Source organism: Ammospiza nelsoni, chromosome 14 (genome assembly GCF_027579445.1).
Source record: "Ammospiza nelsoni isolate bAmmNel1 chromosome 14, bAmmNel1.pri, whole genome shotgun sequence".
Taxonomy (NCBI): domain Eukaryota; kingdom Metazoa; phylum Chordata; class Aves; order Passeriformes; family Passerellidae; genus Ammospiza; species Ammospiza nelsoni.
This window is the reverse complement of record NC_080646.1, coordinates 8,020,163-8,041,578: the sequence shown is the minus strand read 5'-3', so window position 1 is coordinate 8,041,578 and position 21,416 is coordinate 8,020,163. Positions and strand designations below refer to the sequence as shown.

Sequence of the window (21,416 nt, the reverse complement as noted above, 5' to 3'; positions counted from 1 at the left end):
TCCCCAGGCCCTTTATATTTGCACAAATAGCAAGAACTAGACCCAGTGCTGCTCAAGGGGCCCCATATTTGTTGTGCTGGCTCTCTGCAGCATGGGAAGAAATGTAGGAATTCCTGCCCTGAGTAATCCCCAGTGCCTGGCTATGGCAGAAGGTCTATTGTTTCTGAAAGTACCATAGAAACAAGATAATTAAGCTCTGTGGCCACCACAGCAAGAACAGAAGGAAGGATCAAGGAGTGCTCCTTGTTCATTCAGTGCTGACCCAGGTGGCTGGGCTTAAACAGGCACTGAGGGTGGTGTGGGCTCACCCTCCCAGCTCTGCACTGAGGCAGATGGCAAGAGCTCACCCAGCCCAGCCCCAATATCTGTAACAATCAGATGAGCTGTGAAGCTGGAATCTGTGGCAGATGGAAAATGACAGCACAAAAGCTTTTACCACAGGCCTCAGAGCCTTCACAAAGGTAGCAGAGAGGAAGGTTTAATTCAAATAGCTTGTCCTTCTCCGGAGCAAAGCCAGACTGCAAAACAAATGGAATGCTTCTCCCTTTTCCTGCCTCCCCAACAGCTTGGCTGACTTCATTTCCAGAGGATGAGCTGAAACATCTCATCAAAACTCAGCCCAAAACAAGACAAGTTGCTATGAAAAACTGAAATGGGACCTTGGCATGGGAGTGTCTACACAGCACATTCTGTGCTGAATCCCTGCAACCTGCATTGGTGCTCTCCTGAACCTTTGTGGGAGGCACTAGAGGAGGCATCAGGGGATAAAAAAAAATGTCCCCCATGCACAGACTGGAGCTGTTCCTGGGAGATTTGTCAGATTCCTTGTGGGTTAGGCAGTCATCCAGAAGCATGATCAGTTGTAAAAAGACTGAAGCTTTTTCATGGGCCTTCCAGGCTGCAATTCCTAAGCAGCCTTATCCCAAAAATGCCTGCTTTGAAGTCAAGAGAAACAACTGCAGAACATCCTCTGTCAGGCCTGTCACACTCTGCAGTGTCACTGCTGCTTGGCACTGCCATGCTTTGAGGGAAGACACCTCCACAGCCAATTTGCTGCCTCCTTTGAAAGGACAAGGTTTCTGGTTAAGCACAAGGATGCTGATGGCTGTCCATGTGGGTAGGAACAGAAAATGACACCCACTGGTGAGCTCCAGCAACACAAGGAGAGAAAATCAGAGTCTGACAAAATGCCAATGCTGTGAAGAGCAAGAGACTTTTAATGGAGGAAAAGCTTTATTAAGGTGCACCCTATTATTATTGTGACATGCCAGATTGCTCTGATGCTCCACATCTCTGGGAGAGAGATGGTTGCAATAGAGTGTCTATGAAAATGTCAGTGCTGGATCATGGGCCTGGCCCTCAGGATGCAAAGCTGGCTACTGCTTCTTCTCTCCCTTCACTTTCTCTCTCTCCTTGTCCATGGCAGCTGCCCGTGCCTGCAGACAATCCCAGTATTTCTGCTTCTCCATTTCCAGCAGTACCTCCTGCCTGAAAAGGTGGGCAAAGGTTGGTTAAAACCAAAACTGACCCTGACATTACCCCAGTGCTCAGACAACATCCCCAAGGGCCCCTGGGGCTCACTCCTGGTTAAGCAGCTCTACTCCCTGAGTCCAAAAATCTCAGTGATTCCCTCATGCCGATCAATAGTCAAGTTCTCCTGACAGCAAGGAGCTCTGAATTTCTGTTGTCTCCAGATCTCTGTAGACACAGGTCCCACTGCAGTTGTATTTGCACAAATCTTGGTTTCAGCTCTCAGTTCCCAGGGTGCAAGATATCCCTGGAGGTGGTGACTGCCCAGTTCTGTGGTATGAGGCAGATAAGAGTCTCCTCTCCAGCATTTTGAGAAGGAGGGACAGAACTGCTGGCTGGTGACATAGGATGGAACTTTTCTGCACTTAACTAGCCAGACAACTCCACAGGATTCACCCTGGACACAAGGAATTAGGGAAGGCTACCAGGTAATAAATATGTCTATAAGGTCGCACCAGCACTCACCTGTTTCGTTTCGAATTGGAAAATTAAAGCATAGTGAAAAGATACAAAACTCTGACACGGATTCCAGGTTCCCAGCAGAATTGAAGGCAAAGGACCCAAAAAGAGATGTCACAGTGCCATCTAATGACGGCAGCGGCGAGATGCTCCAGCCCCGAGGCTGCGGGAACCTGCTCCAGCCGAGGAACCCCCAACACAAACCACTGAAACACCAAACGGAGCCGGGAATGGGGGCTGAGAGAGGCACAGAGAGACCCCAGCTCTGCCTGGATGTGGGGTCTAAAGGAGCATGCAAACACATGAGGATCATACCCCCTGAAAAGCTTGTACAAACTGTGCTGCACAAAATCTCATCAGAACTTGTATCCTGACTTACAGCTGAAGCTGTTCTAGGGAGGACAGAAGGGAGAGGAGGAAGGGTTCTGGGTGGCTGTCAGGAACCCAGCTGCCTGAACACCGACCTTTCCCAGCCACAAATCTCTCACAGCACACAGAACAACCCAGAAGCTCCAGGGTAAGCCCTTCCATGAACTCAGCAGCATCACAGCTGACAATAATGCAGGTGGCTCTTACCTCTCGGGCAGAAAGCGAAACCTATCACGTAAATAAATGTTACATCTCTCAGTCCACTGCAGTTCCTGCGTGGGTTTGAAACGCAAATCTGGTTTCTTTGGGATAGCCTCCTTCAGTGGGTAGGAGTTGAAGTCATAAACGAAGATGGTGCTGTGAGTGGCTTTGCTCTGGAAAAATTCATCTACATTCTGGTGCTCATCTCCTAGACAGAGACAAGAACAGTGAGCTACTGTTCAGGAGTCACCCAACAAGACCAACCAAGGAGCAGTGCACAGCTGAAGGCACCCAGTGATGGTGTACCTATGAGCACCCACCTCGGAGCAGCAAGCAGCTGTTGGCACTATCCACTGTGAACACTGGCTGCCAGGCAGGGGCCACAGCATGAGAAGGTGGGGTGCAGAAGCAGTAAACAGTCTGGGATGTGTCAGTGTTCATCAGGGACACTGTGCCATCCCAGCAGAAGATCAGGACCTGAAGCAGCAACATTGACAAGTAGGTGTAAAACAAGTGGAAAACACTTTCAGTAAAGGACTTGAGGTGACATCCAGGACTTCACATCCCCAAAAATGACAGAGATGAAGAACAGCCCTTGCAGAGAACGTGGGCCAAAACTGCTGGAGGTTTGGATTGGAAAAGGGCAACAGGGCACATTAGAAAAGAGGTAGATCCAGCCTTCCATGGTGAGTGGCTATCAGTCCTTTCCTCCCCATGCCTGCAAACTTTCTGAGGCCACTTGTCAGGCTGTGTTTGTACCTTTCTCCCCAGGATGCCCTCTCATATTTGACCCTGATGCCTGAGGCTTCATGGCTGAACCCTCCCACCTTCACCTGTCCCCGTGCACCTCAGTGGCCAGTTAGAGGGCACAGGTGCCAGGGGACACTGGGTAAGATCATGGAAGAGAAATCCTTTGAGCATTACCAGCTACACACAGACCTGTAACTGGTGTGGGAAGTCTTCACATCAAAAATATTTGGAAGCTGGAAAGGATGTGAGGATCTGATTACCCTGCTCGTTATCTTCTCAGCACCCAGTTACTGTCCTTGCTGGAAACAAGGTCCCAGCACAGATGGACAAGAGTTCCCACCCAGAGTTAAGAGAGCTGGCAGCAATACTCACTGCACTGGGGAAGGCCAGGACAGGCATCACTGCACTGACTGTAAGATTTGGATTTTCAGGCCTGTAAAAGAGACAGAGGTTTATGCTGCTGTTGCATGTACCTGGCACGTGATAATGACATTGGCTTTGTGTCACACTGGCTGGCAAATAATCCCAGCCAAGCCCCTTCCCTACAGAGACAAAGCCTGTCTCCTCCTGGGCAGCAACCCCTAGGGCCCATCCCTGTGCAAACCTGCCTGGGAACTACACTGGAGATACAAATCCCTGCCTGCCAGGGAGGCATGAACCCTGAGTCTTCAGAGCAGGGGGATAAGTGAACACAAAAATGATAGAAAGATAGCAATAAATGTTTATTCTGACTTCCAGAAAGATGGCATTCTGTTAAGGGCAGAAGAGGGAAGAAAAAATTCCCCTGGGTATCCAGCAGAGACACAAACAGTCCAGCATCAGCCCTGGAGCTGTGCTGGAAGTATTTGTGTTCTGGAGCACAGAAGAAGCCAGAAACACCCCCAATTCTGGCAAACCATTGAATTTTAGCACTGATAAAACCACACTTGCTGCTGACAGCAGCATGGCAGAGCCATCTGGGTGAAAACAGCAGGAAGTTTTCTACTCCACAGAAATCTGAGGCTCTCTGTTAGATCCACTATATAGGATCACTATAACCATGAGTTTGCCTCACCTGTCTGCCAGGAGTGTGATGCTGGACTTGCCAGCCTTGGGTGCTCTCACCAAATAGAAAGAGCTGTCTGTACACAGCACTAGGAGCTGTACGATGGCACAGACAGGGTCTGAACCACAATAGACAGGATCTGCACCACATGTCTCATCACTGGCAACTGAAGAACCATACAGAAAGTGGATGCTACGGATGAAACGTTCCTCCAGAATGGCAGTCACAGACAGTGGGTATCCTGGGGAAGGGAGGGAGAAAAAAGGAACTGGTCATTTATCCAAGCAAAGCTTAGTTTGGAGTGTGGGAGGGAGAATAAGCAGATGGCAGAAGAAGATTCTTGTGCCAGGAGAGTCCCTGCACCATGGCAGGGTGACACTAGCACTGATGGCAGCCTGAATGTGGTGCCACAACAGTCTCAGAAGTGACCTTAGAGTGCAGTGGCAAAGCAGTGACTGTCACTCTGTCAAACCTCAGGGCAGGACTGATCAGTCCTTGCTGCAGCAGCTCCAGCCCCTGCATTGCCCTGCATGGGGATGGTTCTGCAGGGGCCTGGGCAGTCATGCTGGCCAAGCACCCAATAGATGACTGAATCCAAACTGTTTTCAGATTTCCTTGTAAATTCACCACCAGTCCTTTATTCACACTAAGTCTGAGCTTCAGACTCCTAGGCAAAGGTGCAATTTATCCACAGTGATCCCAATACACAATCCCAAAGGGCAAGCTCACCTAGGTGCTTATCCCAAATAGTTATTGTTGCATCTTCACCTGCCAGTGCCAGGTACCTGGAGCAGGAACTGACAGCTGAGCATGCAATTGGAGCTGCACATGGCCACACAAGATCAGGCTTCAGATCAGAGCCTAAACAGAATGGCATGAAGAGACACAACTGTAAGAAGGTGCAGAACATTCTCTCACACAGTACTAGCATCCATTTTTCCCATCAAACATGCACCACCATTCTGCTGCCTCCTGCCAGAGCGGCTTCACTAAAAACACTGCCAGTCTGTGCAACACAGAGCCCCACAACTCAAATGCCAGCCTCACCCACCAGATATCAGTCAGCTTTCCTGCCAATTCCTCATTCCCCTGAATCATGGAGACCTGGTAGAGTGAGAGCCCCTGGCCACAGAACACTCCCACTCCCCACAGAGTGCTCTGCTAGAGAAAGCAAAACTTCCTTACCTGCTTTGTCCTTGAGGGAAGGGTTGAGTAAGTACAAGCAGAAATTGTGGTTTCCATACCAATGCACTCCAATGCCAACTGGAATATCTGGTACAGAGAAAGGGATGGCAAAAAGAGAAGACTGGGGGACAAAAAAAGGAACAATCCAGGACACCAAAACACCATTAGAAAGCTTTCATTAGAGCTTTCATGGTACTCCTGATAGAAATTCTGCTCACACAGAAACTAAACCAGAACCACCTCTCCCTTTGTTGGTTTCTGGTTTGTTTGTTTGGTTTGGTTTTTTTTTTTTAAATCTTGACTATATGCCTCTTTTCTCATTTCTTGGGGGGTTGTTTTGATTTGGGTTTTTTTTTTCCATGGGGAAGATTGTGGATTTCTTTTAAAATACTAAGATAAGTTATTTTTACTCCATGCCATTAACTGACTTATAGTCTTAGGGCTGACAGGTTTTTTATTTATGTCCTTGGAGATGGAACTTAGAGTGGATGCAAGCCAGACCCACTGAGCTCTCACTGCAGCTCAATGCCATGCAATCAATGACCGTGCTTCACAGATTAACAGCTTTTAGTTCGTTTGGATTACCTGGCTCTACTTCCACTTCTGGTCCCATCAGGATCCGGCTAGGAAGGAGGAAATGAAAGGTAGCATATCTGAAAAAAGGAAGAAATATATGTAAAAGAAAGGCTTTGGTAAGTAGGCAGCAGGATAACAAGACCTGGAATGGCTCCAGCTCCCTGCCCTGAAGCCTTGGGAGGAAGGAAGCAAAGCTGAGAGAGAGGCTTCCATCTACACAGTGCCCTGTGTGGGTAACTCATGGCTGAATCCTGGCTGGTGCTGACACTCACCTGGGCATCTCCTCCTTGGTCACTCCCTCAGCCTCCAGATACTCCTGGTAGGTGCTACAGAAGATTGCATCCTGCAGCTCCCACTGGGAATCCTTGATTAGGTGGTTGTACCCCAAGCCAAACGTGCTGCCATCACCCACTTCCTTCAAGGCATCCAAAGGGCCCTTAAAACTGGTGCCTGGGTTGGGAACACAAAGGGAAAAGGCACAGCCCTGGAGAAGCAGAAACCATGAAGCAAACAGCATGGAGGCATTTGGGGGTGGCATGGTCTTGAGACAGAAAACACTTTATCTTGTGTGGGGCTTTCCATATCACAAGTTCATTTTACAGTATTTGAATGCAGGGATTAGGGCAAGGACCCCACTCACCTTGACTCTCAAAATAAAGCCTGTCCCCTCCTCATCCTTGGCATTTCTCTATAATTCCAGAATTTCTCTATAATTCCAGGGCTCAGAGTGATGATCAGGAGTGCTGCTAGATCTAGGGAGCATCCTCCTCCCTCTCACACCCACTCTGAGACACTCCAAAGCACTTTGTGCTGGCAGAGGTGACATGTTTGATGGTCTGGGAGGAAGCAACTCCCACTGCAGGATTACATGTAATTAGACAGACAGGTCAGGAAAGGACCAGGGATTGTGTTACTGAGACTTTCTGACCTGTTCTGTGTTTGTTTACAGGGGCCCTGCTGCCTTTGCACCTGAATCAGGCTGCACACACAAACCCAGTCCTGACCTGTAATGGGTTTGGGTGGCCTCACTGTCAGCAGCAGCTCTGGGGGATCCAGCTTTATATCCAATCCAGCTTGGATTGCAGGCACAGGAAGCTCCTGCAACAGAAGAGTGCCCACCTGAGAACTGTGGTGTGTCAAAATGAGTTTTCACCTGTTCATGGGAATCAAGTGCTACCCAAACAATTTAGGAAAAACTCCTTTGTGTAGGCAAAGGATGGCTGGCACTGTCTGGGAGATGCTGGGTTTGGGCTCATTCTTGAGGCCAAAACACAGAAGCTTCAGGGCATCACTACTTTCCCAACTACATTACAAGGATGTCCTGCCCACACTCCTGTCTTTGTGCCATCTCTCAATTATTCCTGTTGCAACACAGGCCTGTGTGAGTCACAGCAATGCTCAGAAAATAAAGGGAAAAAAATTAAAAAAAGAAGCAGGACTAAAGGTTGAAGGGTGTCTCCTGAAAGTGAGAACCAGATTTCACTTCACAGAGCCCAGGACTGGAGGAGGGCTGGGGCTCCTCCTCACATATATGCTTGGCTGGGAACAGAAAATTGTAACAGGGGGCCACCACCAGTGTGTGCCCACCACCATCACCCCACACACATTGACACTGGGCTAAACAGAAAAGGTCTGGCTAAATAATCAGCCAGTCTGAGCAGGAAGGGGCAGGAACTTGGATGGTTTGTACAGAATCAGCAAAGAGAGAATGCTTGAGTGTTTGGTTTTGGCTTCACTAAGTTAAGCAGGGTGTTTGCCCTGAGGACAAGGCTGAGAGCAGTTCCCTATTAAATGCCCAAGAAAGTCTTTGCTGAAGGAAGAGGAAAGAAGAAACAGTTGGGAGCTGCTGTGACAGAGGGTTAGTTCAGGGTGCTGGGAAGGAGTGTCTGTGTGCTGAGAGGTGAAATCCTGCAGGGTGAAAGTGATAAAGGGGAGGGTTAAGCACTGACTCAGCACTTTGAATTCCCCATGGCAGCTCAGGACAGCCCCTGAGGCCAGTGACCATCTCTGCAGAGCTGTCCCATGCAGCTCCTCAGTTTTCTGCCAAAGAACAGAGCTGACTGTGGTTAGTGCACATTGCAGAGACTCTGCCCTGCTCAGGTGGGTGAGGCTGTGACCCCACCAGGCTCTCCTTGCATGGAATCTAAAACACAAACCCTGCTTCAGACTCCCAAACAGAGGCATCCTGCCTGGCTCCCACTCCTCCTTCCCCCAGCAACACACAGGAGAAGCCCTGTGGGAATGCCCAGGGCCCCCTCGGATGGAGCAATGCTGCTGAGAAACGAGCTGCCAGTTTCAGGGAGGGGCAGCAGCAACACGAGCCCTGGGACCAGGGGAATCTCTTTGGAAAGCCTGTCTTGGGAGAGTAAACACATCCCAATGGCACAAAGGCTTATGAAATGTGGGATGGGCAGCTGCAGCAGCTGCAGACACACACACAAACACACACCATCCCTTAGGGTTCAGGCTGGGTCAGGCTGTCACTGTCTGTACCAGCAAGGCTTGGGGGAAGAGCTGTGGGCAAAAAAATCTTTAAAAAAAAACAGCAGAGAGGGAGATGGAACTGTTCTGTACCACAGGTGAGGAGCTCGACCTCCTCTCACTGCCAGCCAGCTCCTCTGCAGCTCTTGAGTTCTCTTCCATCTCTGTCAGCCAGGAGTCCTTAGGCAATTGGTAGATCTCCAGCCAAGCTTCTGCGCTGTCTGCATTGGGAAACCATGTTAAGCAATTGGAAATGAGGAGGAAAGGTCTCCCAGGCAGGCAGCCTCTGTTATCTTTAATCCTTTATAAAAAGATTTGTGTATTTTCTGAAATATAAAATCTCTGTGAACTGCATGCAGCCCAACTCTCCTCTCACTTAAGGCTTGACATGCTTGATTGAGACTGACAGCTCAGCCTCCAGCTCAGTCCTCAAGCTCCCACACTCATCAAAGAAATTCCATTAAGCTACTCAGTGAAGAACCTGACTTGCAGCCTCTGAGTAACAGAGTAGAAAGTAGAAAGTGAGGCATGGTCTCACATTAGCTCTCTGCTACATGTCTCATTCTCAGCATGTGTCCAGGCAGATCCCACCAAACACAGGTCCAGAAAACCTGCCTGCCATGGATTCAGCTGCCATGAAACAGAAGAATATGGTAACAAGGATTTCTTGTGGTGTTTCTAGAGGCTCTCTATGCTCTCTGGCCTATATCTGCAGAGAAAATTCTTCTGGTCTACATCTTTCCAGTGAGCCATAGCAAAGCAGAGGAAGAACTGAGTTTGGTACATCTGGAGAGAGGGAAAGCTGCTTTCACTGGGAGCTGGGGACTGTTTGGCAGAGATAAACAAAACTCCACAACTTTTGTGAAAGTTGTAAAGCCGGTATGCTTATTACAGCACTGGACGCATGGGGGATTTGTTCCCCTAAAATGACATGCATCCTTCTGGGGACTTCAGGTCTCTTTTTATCCCCCTCTCAAATACATATGCATACAATTTCACAATAGGTTCATACATATTCATTTTTATGAATTTCGTGTGACATTTGCCGCTAGTTCTTCTTTATCAGAAAGAATTCCTAGGTCAGGTTCACCTGCTCTCACAGCACTCTCTGTCTCTCTCTATCACTCTCTGTCTCCCTCACCTTATCTCTGTCCTTCTCTGAGCCTAGGTTCTGCAATCAGGCTAAATAGCTATGTTTTCTAACCACAGACTCAACCCAAAAATGTACATTTCACCTAAATCAAAATGGATTTCTACCCTGGAAAATTTCCACTTTGCCTCAGGACTGCAGTGACCAGCTCCAGACAGCTCAATTTTGGGATCAGCCCCGGTGCACACCGAGTGCTTTGGAAGGGACAGGGAGTGGCAGGGGCTGCTCCTTAAGCCAGAGGGGGAACTGGGAGGATTAAAACAGGATCCCTGGCTACCCAGACCACTTGCAGCATTCTAAAAACATTGCTGCTGTCCCTCTGTTGGAACACAGGATTCTCCAAACACAGCATGTTGCTGCACTTGCCTTGCAGCAGGATTCCTGCATAATCACCTCCTCGGGACAGCACCACCTCCACACAAAGGCTTCGCTGGCTGATGTCCTCCTGCCAAGGAAAAACAGGCTGATCACAGCCAGGCCACTGATTCAGAGAGCTCTCACACAGCTCTCAACAGGCTGAAGGCCTGCTAGACCGCTGGAAGAACAAAAGTAAATATCGGGCAGCAGTCTTGGAGCACTACTCCTGTGAATAAATTTCACTGTGAATAAATTTCTGAGGGCAACTGGTGCTCCTCATGATTGATTACTTCCCAGCCTGCGCACGGAATTAGCTCAGCACTTACCACTTCATTCAGGGCTTTAATGAGCAGGAAGCTTTCCCTGTGGAAGCAGAAGAGCCAGGCAAGCCCTGAAATAGAAATACAGGAGCAGCAGGAGGAGGGAGAGGAAAGGGAATGAACATTAGCCATGCTCCTGGGAGATGGCTGTTACAACATGTGCAGGACAGTGAGCAGGACTACATTCCTCCCTGGGCCCAAGAAACAGCATCCCACTGTTTGCAGCACTAAACTTTTGCTGGCTTCCTTGTGCAAGCACCAGTAAAGCTTTGGTTGTGCACAGAGATGGAGAAGCCAGTCTGAAAAGCTTTTTTAAAAAAAAAAACTTTCAGATTCACCAATAAACTCATATAGCTGCAGGGGCAGCTCACAGGCAGGAGCTCATACTGAGCAAGAGGTCTTCCTGCCCAGCCCAAGATGCTCCTAAACCTCACTGTGCTTCCCCCTCAGCTCTGCAGCTGCCCCTGCTGCGCCCCAAAGGCCACCAGACCCACAGCCCTGCTAATCACACGGCCCCAGGGCCACTCTGCCACCCTGCAATCTGCTGGCTGTCCAACGCCCTCTCTGCAGGGCTTTCTAGGAACGTTCTCAGCCTCCCTGATGCTGCTCTGTGGCACTGCCAGCTCAGCCCCAGAGCTCAGCTCATCCCCAGCCAGGGCAGGGACACCCAGGGCACACTGACCCATTTCATCCACAGCCAGCAGGACGTGGCACTCGCTGCCCAGGGCTGAGGCATGGATGGCACAGATCTCTGTCTGGGCTGCATCCCAAGCACAGACATCCTTCAAGTCACACCTGCTGAAGGCAGCCAGACCCACGGACAGACCCACAAAGATGTATTTTCCAGACACTGCAAGGCAATTGGCTCTTTCAGTTACCTAGCAAAAAAGGGAAAGGATGAGTGTACCCCACTGCATTCTCATCAGCCATGCTAATGATGTATTCCTGGCCTTTTCACCAGAAAATGCTGATTTATTCCACAAGGGAAGTATAATAAATAATAAATTTTGACACATTCTTTCCCCACAAGAGCAGGGAAGGGTTTCTCATCTCTGTCACAGAGATTGGTCTCTGTTAAGAATGAGAAAGTTTTCCCCCATCTTTCCCCTTCCCACAAACAGAAGGGGCTTTAAAGGCCAAGAACTCAGGAGCATTGAGCCCTTCCATTGTCACAGACATCTTTTATGAAAAATCTTTTCCTTAAGATTTTTCCTCCTGAGAAGCTGAGGAGGAGTAAACAATGGTTATCTGCTGCTGTGGAATGCAACAGGTGGATCTGTGATTGGTCTCATGTGGTTGTTTCTATTTAATTGCCAATCACAATGAGCTGGCTCAGACAGAGAGTCCGAGCCACAAACCTTTGTTATTCATTCCTTCTTTCTCTATTCTTAGCCACCCTTCTGATGAAATCCTTTCTTCTAGTCATTTAGTATTTTAATGTAATATATATTTTAATATATATTTTTAATATAATATATATAATAAAATAATAAATCAAGCCTTCTGAAACATGGAGTCAGATCCTCATCCTTGGACCCCTGTGAACACTGTCACACCTCCATTCCAGTGCAGAGCAGTGATGGGATGCTGAACTCCCCCAGGCAATCACGGGCACCAGAGTGTCCCCCTGGACACCCCCACATGCTCTTGGGGAAGTCAGCACCTTCATTCTGCCCCCACTGGAGCATTCAGCAGAGCTCACAGAGCTGAGCTTTCCCACTTGTGTGCCACTGACTAATCACCTTCTCCTCGGCAAACAAGGGTGGAGCCAGCCCGGGAAGCAGAAGGTGAATTTAGTGTTTAATACCTAGAGAGGTGTGTGATGATTGGGTGGGAAGCAGAACCTGCCAGACAAGCTGGGAAGCTGCAGGCTTTCAAAGGGAGCCAGTGAGATGGTGGCTCATTCTGGGGAAGGTCATGAGCAGAGGAATGACAGGATCTGCTGTGGTGGTTGATGCTGGCTCTGTACCTGGAACTCAGCTGTAGGAAAGCATTTTGTGGGCTGCACCTTTCGTTTTTGTGCTTCTCGGAGCATCTCCCTTTCTTCAATGATTTCCACAGCACTCTCAAAAACCTGCATCACCAGTTTGTGGATCATCCTGAAGGGCTGTGGCAGCACATCGCGCTTTCTATCGGGATCCAGCAGGAAGAAATTTTCCTCCTCTTCCTTCGGCCAGTCCCTTGCAGATGGCGGGGGAATCTCCAGGGGATGCTGCCGGCTATTCACTGCCATGGCTCTCCCTTTGCAGATGCAAAACGCACCAGGGATGCAGGAACCACCCTGGATGCAGAAGAACAAAGACTCCTTCAATACTTTCTTGCATGAGGTAATGGGGGGAAACTTGATTAATGATGTCTAAGGGGGTTTCCTTTCCATATTGATAGCCAGAGCAACCCTGCTATGCATAGCTCAATTCTCCTTGCATCGCCTCTGTTTCCCAGGGGTTTTGTCCTGCTCTGGGCATCTCAGCCACAAAGGGATTTGCAGGCTGCCCACAGGTAAAGAGAGCCCAAAACCTTTGTCACAAGCATGTATAAGAATTATGGCAAAGCATTCAAAAATATCTAAAAATATTATCTTGTTCTCCATTAATTACCCAGGAGTTATTCGGCCTGGGTAAAATCCCAACGATTAACTCTGAAAGCAGCTGCTCTCACTGGGAGTTTTATACACTTCATTTCCAAGACACCGGCTGCTTTCGAGCTTCATCTCCGCGGCGGGGCCATACGCACACGGGCGCACCTGACCTCGGAGCGGGGCCGGGGGCCGAGGGGCCGTGCCGGGGGCCGAGGGGCCGTGCCGGGGGCCGTGCAGGGGACCGTGGGGCAGTACCAGGTTCCTTCGCTTTCCCGGGAGGATCCGCCGCAGGTCAGGCGGCGGCTCCGGGGCGGGGGAAGCCTTTAGCGGTGACACCGCCGCTGCTCCGTTGTTGACGGTTGCCGTGGTAACGGCCCCTCGGTGCCGCAGCCCGGCCGGGATCGCGGCGCGCAGCGGAGCGTTCCGCGGCGGGGCGGGGCCCGGGCGCGGCGGGGCGGAGCGGCCGCGGCCCCCGCGCTGCTCCCGCCGTGCCGCCGAGCCATGGAGGGCTTCGTGGGCTTCACCAACCGCTCTCAGGGCCGCGACCAGATCTTCCGGTGAGTCTGGGGGCAGGCGTGCTCCCCGGGAGCCCCGGCACCGAGCCAGGGCCTCTCAGCGGCCCCGCGGCCGTGCCCGTCCCGCCCGGCCCCTCAGGCAGTCCGGCCCCGCCGCGGGCCCCGGCACCTCCCGCCCTGCCCGGGGATGGTACCGAGCCTCCTCCGCCGTGCCCAGCCGCAGGACAGGAGCAGTGGCCCTAAACTAAAACACAAGTTTGGTTTTTTTCCTCCTCCTCAGCGTGAGGAAGAACTTTTATACATTGCGTCTGAGCGGCTGCCCCGGGAGAGCCTGGAGTGTCACTCTCTGCCTCTCTGGGGACATCCCAAACCCGCCTTGTCACCGTGTCACCCCTCCAGGGGATCCTGCCCTGACAGTGGGGTTGTAGTGCGTGCTCTCCTCTCCAGCCTGACAGTTCTGAGTCTGTGGAATAAACCTGTCCTGCTGCTGCCATCCTGTGATTGTCCGTGTCTCACCTGTGTCTCCCCCTCTCCTCGTTTTTTCCCTTCCAGAGCCACTCAGTACACATGCATGTTGCTTAGCTATTTAATAGAGAATAAAGCCGATAAAAAGAAGCTGGTAATGAAACTCAAGCAGTTGGAATCTAGCATGAGCTCTGGCCGGAAAAGTAAGTACCCAGTGTCTAGAGGGATAAGAATTTCTTCACTTGCTCCTTCCAGTAAAACAGCTCCTGGCCTTGTGTTTCCTGTAGTTAACCTACCTTGAGCCACAAAACCTCTTTTAGTATATTTACAAAACTGTCAATAGACCTTATCCCTGCCATGGCTTGCCAGGCTAGGTAAGGCTAAATAGATTTTTTTTTTTTTTTTTTTTTACTTCCTCAGCCTCCTCTTCAATTAGACAATTGGAATTACTGATGGAAGGATGAGAGGAATCAGTTAACAAACAAGTTAACAGTCAGCTGGTGCTGTAGAGGCCAAACTGTCACCTCTGTTCAAGGACAGACCAGGGTTGTGAGGCAAGGCTGGCTCACTGTGTGCTCATTAGTCCTTCCAGCTGATGGGTTGAGACAGCCCAGTGCTGAAAGATCATCATCCTACAAAATCACCTCTGAAGGACCATCCTTTAATATGGCTTTTATATCCTACTTAACATATTAATCTCTTTAGCATTTCTACCCTACTAAAGACATACCCTTCCATGCTTACAGCCTGACCATTTGCATCACTCCCTTCTGTGTCACGGTTGCATCCACGATGACTACACTGTTACTATGTGTGTATCACTTGTTTTCAGCTTGATCTTGCACCCACTTGTCAATTGCTCAATCCTGGAGCAACTGCAACACATGAGACAAATAGTCTAGTCTATCATATTGCCATGGATTTGTTTATTATTCCATTAGCTTTAGAGTTATGGTAATTTCCAGTGGGGAGGCCAGTTGGTTTATCAGCATAGCCATAATTCTCGTGCTTCTGCTAAATAAATCACTAATAGACACCAGGCCTGAATTCAGGGCTCTTGTAGTTCCACCAGGCTTGGGTGCTGTCAGCATCTGTCACTGTGATAAAGGCAGCAGGGTGTAAAAAGTATTTTCAATAATATTGTATTAACATTCAGGGGCCAAAACCCAAACGGTGCAGAGGTGAAATCAGGTTTGCCATATGTTGTAGCTTGAAATGGAATACAGGGTTCCACACAGTTTACAAAGAGCTCCATGTGCCTCTGGCAGAGTCATGGCTGAGGAGGGACTTTGGTCCCTGTGCTCAGCACGTGAATCACCGGCTTTCACAGGCACAGAGGCCACCTGTATCTCATGGCTGCAATAGGATTAATGCAGCAACATCTTTTGTCCACAAAGTGAGGTAAAATGCTGTGCAATGTCCAGCTGAAATTAGAGGCTCTGTTTGTGTTCTTTATTTGCTGGCACTGAGTCCTGCGGTGCCAAGGGTGATATTGGTCCAGAGGGGTGCAAGAATGGAGTGGCAAGAGAGGCTGCAAGTCCTGGCTGCTGACCAGACATGTGTGTATGTCCTGGGCTGGTGATGTTTACATAGAACTGAGATGTTCACATCCCTTTCCTCACTAATTCTAGCAAGTGCTCAAGCACACACATGCCCAAAGCCCTCCAGGTTTTGTACAAACACACGCGGACCGTGACGGGCCGGGCCGTGCTAACCTGTGTGGGCTCTCTTGCAGTGTTCAGGCTGGGCAATGTGGTGCATGCCTTGGTGGCAGCCAGGAGAGCTGCAGAGCTGCCAGAGGTGGTGCCTCGCCTGTGCCTCACGGGCTCCCACCTCAGCCGGGCCCTGTACTTCGTGTGCGACGCCGCGCTCTGGCTCCGCAGCGTCGGCCTCCAGCCACACCTCGACAAACCCAAGTGGCACACCTGGGCCACCAAGTGCTACTACTGCTCCCTGCTGATGAACCTGGCCAGGGACTGGTATGAGATCTCCTGGAGGCTGGAACAGGCTGCACTGGAAGAAAAGGCAAAGGAGAATTGTGCCTGGCAGAGAGACGGCGAGGAGCTAAACGGCGTGAGGAGCGATGGTTTGCACAGTTTTCTCTGCCAGCTCTTTCAGATACTGAAAAAGAATCCTCCTTTGCTGCTGGACTTGGTGAAGAACCTCTGTGATCTCTCAGGCCCTTTGGATACACTGGGAATCTACAAGACCAACCCAGGAGTGATTGGTTTCTGCGGCGTGCTCTCCTCCCTGGTGGGGATCCTCACGTTAGCAAGCCCACATCTGAAGCTGAAACAGTGACATAAAAGGAGCTGCATAGTTTGAGGCTGCAGCTTTGATCCTCTGACAGATTTTTATCTTCATATAGCACTTTCGAATGAACATGTCTTAAAATAATCTCAAGATTAATTTTGTCCTCTGAAGAAGTGGATTCTGCCACTTTTCCTTCCCTGTGCCTTTGCAGATGAGTTTAGTGCCATGACACGCTCACTGATGGGGTGGAGAGAGGAAAAGGCCAAGTAATATTTCACAAGCAGAAAGAGGACTTGGAACTTGGCTGCTAGACAAGAAAATATTCCTTTATTTTAATACAGGGTTGTGAAATAACTGCATAGGCGACTGTAATAGGTATATGATTCATTAATACACTAATCATGTTTACACTGGAAAGTTTCAATTCACTAATCCAAGGTCCCTGCAGTCAGATTGTCTAGAGTGGGCTAAGGTGGGTTAGGAGCTGCAGTTAGAGCAGCCTGAAGTCAGGGGTGAGTGTTCTGATGGGTTTGGGTTGGTGGATGCTGTGCCCTGCAGGTACTGAGCATACTGTGATGGTACTTGGAAATGGTCTCTGTGGTGTGTGCCCTGCTGGTGCTGGAGCTGCAGTCTAGTGAGTGCCAACTCCTGTCCCAGAAAATCTGCACTTTCTTTGTTTCCTTTGATACTGTGAGCCAGGGACTGTTGGCCAGTGACTCTGACTGCTCCAGCAGGCCACAGCTGAGAGCTTTGGTGCAGGACAGCATATTAACTCCCAAACCCCTGTAATTGCAAGCACAGTTATTTTCCATTAATGATATTGTGATAAGGAGCTTGTTTTTGTCTTTAAATTTACATGAAAAATTCCAGTATAATAAGGAGTTTGGAACATGCAGTTAAGGAGAGAAGCCTGGCTCAGAGCTCGTTGAGTCACAAAAACTGCAAGGACATGTTTCTGGTTGTGTAAGCTCCAGGAGGGGAGAGAATGGAGTTTGTCATGATAACATCAGAATCCCTGTGGAAGAAAGCTTTTTACTGGATTTGGGCATTCATGGTTTAGACTTTTGTATCTGGTGCTCCCTCTCCTCCCTGCTCATGACCACATGATTGCTTCTGTGTTCCCTTGCTGGCTGAATGGGTTCAGCCATTTGAAAATGCCTCATTTTGTTGCCCTGCAACTGTGTTGTTGTTTATCAGTGACCTCACTGGCAGGGATGGCTGGCAGTGTAACTGGGTTAAAAGAGAAATGCTGTGTCCAGCTCTCTAACATGGCATGCAGTGTTTGCAGAGTACCAGTTTGACACCATCTGAGACAAATTGCACATTATACAGGAGATAAACGTAACATTTTTCTTCATCAGAGTTAGGCCTGTGTGTTCTGCTGCTTCCTGGTATAAGAAGTCCTTGTTTAATCTGTCAAGGAGATGTGAACAGACTAACCTGGACCAAAGTTCTCTCTTATTATTTCTGATGCTATCTAAAACCAGAAAATTAAAAGGTGTGGACCTCCTTTATTAAAAGGCAAAGGATGTGGAATTAAGTAGGCAGGTGAGGCAGTGCTCCAGTTTACCTGAATTGTGGTTGGGCTTGGAATTACTTCCAGTTTGAATATGAAGTGATAGCCTGCAGTGAAGTGTTTGAAAAGAAAGAGGTTGCTGGGCAGGATAATTGTGTTTGAAGACCAGATGTGGCCTTCAGCAGCTCTTCAACATGGAAATGAGCAGCACTAAAATAAAAGCATACTGTCAGTTCAGGCCAAAATGGAGCAATGTGGGATATATATTATAGGCTGTATTCTAGGCTTCCTCTCCTTTATAAAAATGGAATTTTTTTGTTTGTTTCTTTCTCCATTTGTGTTTCATCTCCTGGCCATGTGGAAGCCACCCCTACCTTAGTCAGAGTTGATCATTATCTCAGTGTGTAGCAACCCCTGGAAGAAAGGAAGAGGAGTCTTGATCATCTGACAGTGGAGGTTTGACCGGCTTTTGTGTACTGAATTCCATTTTATTGCTAAAAATGTGTTTTCAGTCCCACTCAGGGGAGCTCTCAGATGCAAAATACTTCACAAAACACTTTCACTGGTTTGCCAGCTGGTTTCTCTTTCTCTCTTACACTTTTCAGGGAAAGCCATTGATAGAGCCCAATCTCCCTCCCTGTGCCCTGCAGGCAAACACGGTGCTAAGCCCTGAGCCAGGCTTTGATGTTTCTCCCATAGGGCCTGGTGTGGATTAGCTTGTGCAGCCTTATTGAGGGAAATGAGGGCAGTTTTCAGCCTGTCTCAGCCCTGCCTGTCCCATTCTCCATGATGCAGGCTGGAACACACAGGAGTACCTCTCTTCACTAGATGTTAAGCACTAATATTTGCCTTCTGCTCCCCAGCTGGAGGCGGGTGATTTAAGGTACCTTAAAATAATGTGACTGAAGCTATAGGATTGTGATCATATGGAGAAAATCCTTTTAGTGCCTTTTTTTGTATCTCTTTCTAATACAGCAGCTGGAGTAAGAACAAGATGTTTGAACACAAGCAATAAACTGTGATGAGTGTGACACTGTGTCTGTGTATCACTTGGAAGGTGGTGTAAACAGGGAGAATTTCTCTCATCTCTGAATTTTATGAAGGGTGACACTTTTAAAGAGACATTATGAGTGGGTTCTAGAACTTTCCTTTTGTACTACCCAACTGGCAGCTAGATTCATCCAGTTAATTTAGAATCACAATTTCAGCTGCAAAAACATTAAGAGATATTTGAGTGATATCAGGTGAAAGTGCATCCTTAGATTGCCCTGAAACAAGGAGGTGTTTTGGGAATTCCTTTGAGTACCAGCAGTGAGGGCTGGAGCCTTGTGGCCAGTGCAGGCACAGCTGGGTGAAAGGGACAGGGGCACCTGCATTTCAGTATCTCATAAACAGCTTTTCATTTGGATGGTCATAGTTTAATGACAAATGCCAGCTCGGGGGAACAAAGGGTGACATCTCTGGCAGAGGTGGCCAGGGATGGAGCCAGGATAACCATTAAACTGAGCTCACTGTTAGCTCCTACCCCCTGCAGTGAGAGTCTGGCAAACTTGGAAGTTCCAAAATGTCAGCTCCTGAACAATGGATAAAGCATGGCATTCAGGGTGCTTTAGCAAGAATTTCCTTCTGGATTAGTGGCCTCAGACACATTTTGTAATGGGAACAGTAGGAGAGTGGTCATCTTCTCTTCTACTTACAGACAGGGCCTTCCTAACACTAACACTGTGCTGGGCATGGCATTTCAAGGAATATGTGAGCCATTGGGGATTCCCAGGTGAGCATCAAGAGCAGGCAAAGGTTAAAAACCAACATCTCCAAGGAGACACCAAATAAACCAGTTCTGTAGAGGAAGTGTCACCAGGGGAGGGTGTGAGTAGTCTTCTAAGTGTCTAAAAGCTTTTCTGCCAAGGGCAAGGCAATGAATCAGTCTCCAAATCCAGGGGACAATACTTTTATATTGCCACGAAGAATTAAATCACACCTTTTTTTGAACTGAAAGTAAAATAAAAAATCTAAATAGCTTGCCTAGGAGGGCATCCTTAAAAAGAAACTGGGCAGACATCTGTCAGCAGTGGTTATGGGGTTGCTGATCCTGCATGGAAATGAATCAGATACTTCTCCAGCCCCTTTCCAGACCAAAGGATGAAGGTGCCTTGCAGGGGTTTGGGGATCTGGCTCATCCTCTCACTGTGGTACATTACTGATTGTGGAGCAGACTGCAGAGACAGGGGTGTGAAGCTGCTTCCCTGCACCCTGTGGGTCTGGGAGCTCTGAACAGGGAATGTTTCTGGTGCTGGAGTGGTGGGGCAGGGAGGCCGTGGTGCCTTGGCCCTGCAGAGCCAGGGCTGGCACAGCCTTTGTCCCAGAGGAAGGGGAGGGGATGAGCACAGGCTTTAGTAGGGCAAAGGCTGTGCTGGCTCCTGACTCCAGCCAAGGCAGGGAGGAGGTTGCTGTGCCCTCTGCACTTTCAGCCATGCCAGCAGTGCTGGAAAAAGTCTGAGTGCCAAGAGAGCAAACTTTGAAGCAGGCTGGTGCCCTTTGTCCCTCTGTCTGAAGGGCAGTGGCTGACCCCAGCACCAGCTGGAGGCAGCCCAGCACACTCATGTGCCTCTGCACCCAGCCAGCAAGGCAGGCACAGCCCCAGGCTGGCAGCAAACTCTGGGCTCTTTGGGAAGCAAAGGGGATTTTCTTTCCATCTGTGCCTTTCCCATGCTCCAGGGAAGCCTCCCACCCCCACGTAGGAGCAATGCAGCCACAAGCAGGGAGCCATGGAGCCGTGTTGGGTGCTCACCTCCATGTGCTGAATGGGAGTGCTGGGCAGCTGTGGGCATTGTGAGCCAGTGCCAAGGGACACACAGCACCCTGGACCTCTCATGTGCACTGATCTCCCTGATTATTGCCTTGTCCTCAGGCATTTGTCCTCTTTCCATCACACTGTCCTCATCTCATCAGTGTGGCTCATCTGCAGTCAATAACCAAAACTTGGCATAGTCCCATACAGGTGGTGTGGTCTTCGTTTCAATCAGTACCACAAATGGATTTGTTAACAATGGTGTGAGTCCTCAGTGTGCCTCCTGTGCACTGAGGCCATGGGAGAGCAGCATTTTAGTGAGGGCAATGCTGGCTGGTCAACGAGGGCATTTGTGAATCCGCATTTGGGGAACCATGTCTTGTTTTGGTCCCACCATCACAGGAGACATCTTAAATAGTCTGTGAGAAGATCACTGAGAGGGCATTCAGGGGCATGGAACACAGGCTACGCCAGCACTGAATGGGGTACAAACTCTGCTCAGAGGTGCACAAAGCAAAAATAGGACATGTCAGGTACAGCAAAGAAAATTCCAGCTGGACATGAGGAAAAAACAGTTTAACCATTAGTATGGTTAGCACAGGAACTGGGCCTCAGAGAGAGAGGAATCTTCTCCCTAGAGGTTTTTAAGACTGGACAACACCAAGAGCAGCCTGATCTGGCTTTGAGGGTACCTCTGCTTTGGGCAAGAGTTGAACAAGGTTATCTTCACTTCCAAACTGATCTTTTTCTCCATCTATCCCAAATGCCTAAAGCTTTCCTAATGCAGTGTCTGCCCTGACCCTCAGCTAGAGCCTCCTCACCAAAAGCCTCATGAATCATCTTAGAAATTGCAGACCTGCCCAAACCAGATTGCT

At 49.2% G+C, this 21,416-nt stretch overlaps 2 protein-coding genes across 3 annotated transcripts; one reads left to right on the top strand and one right to left on the bottom strand.

Moving 5' to 3' along the window:
- Positions 1-1,279: 1,279 nt before the first annotated feature.
- Positions 1,280-12,656, bottom strand: WDR93 (WD repeat domain 93). Its single transcript, XM_059482082.1, has 15 exons — positions 12,393-12,656; positions 11,106-11,301; positions 10,430-10,494; positions 10,109-10,191; positions 8,690-8,813; positions 7,120-7,213; positions 6,388-6,565; positions 6,125-6,192; positions 5,540-5,626; positions 5,084-5,215; positions 4,364-4,595; positions 3,682-3,742; positions 2,880-3,036; positions 2,566-2,767; positions 1,280-1,488 (listed from the first exon to the last, which is right to left on the bottom strand). The coding sequence occupies exons 1-15, from the start codon at positions 12,654-12,656 to the stop codon at positions 1,377-1,379; spliced, it is 2,055 nt and encodes a 684-aa protein (XP_059338065.1). The 3' UTR covers positions 1,280-1,376.
- Positions 12,479-18,781, top strand: PEX11A (peroxisomal biogenesis factor 11 alpha). 2 transcript variants are annotated; one of them, XM_059482080.1, is made up of 3 exons: positions 12,479-12,750; positions 14,069-14,184; positions 15,717-18,781. In XM_059482080.1, exons 1-3 carry the CDS (start codon positions 12,611-12,613, stop codon positions 16,280-16,282), a joined length of 822 nt encoding a protein of 273 aa, XP_059338063.1. In that variant the 5' UTR covers positions 12,479-12,610; the 3' UTR covers positions 16,283-18,781. The 2 variants fall into 2 exon arrangements, with proteins under 2 accessions (XP_059338063.1, XP_059338064.1); XM_059482081.1 differs by lacking the exon at positions 12,479-12,750 and adding an exon at positions 13,503-13,558.
- Positions 18,782-21,416: the final 2,635 nt, after the last annotated feature.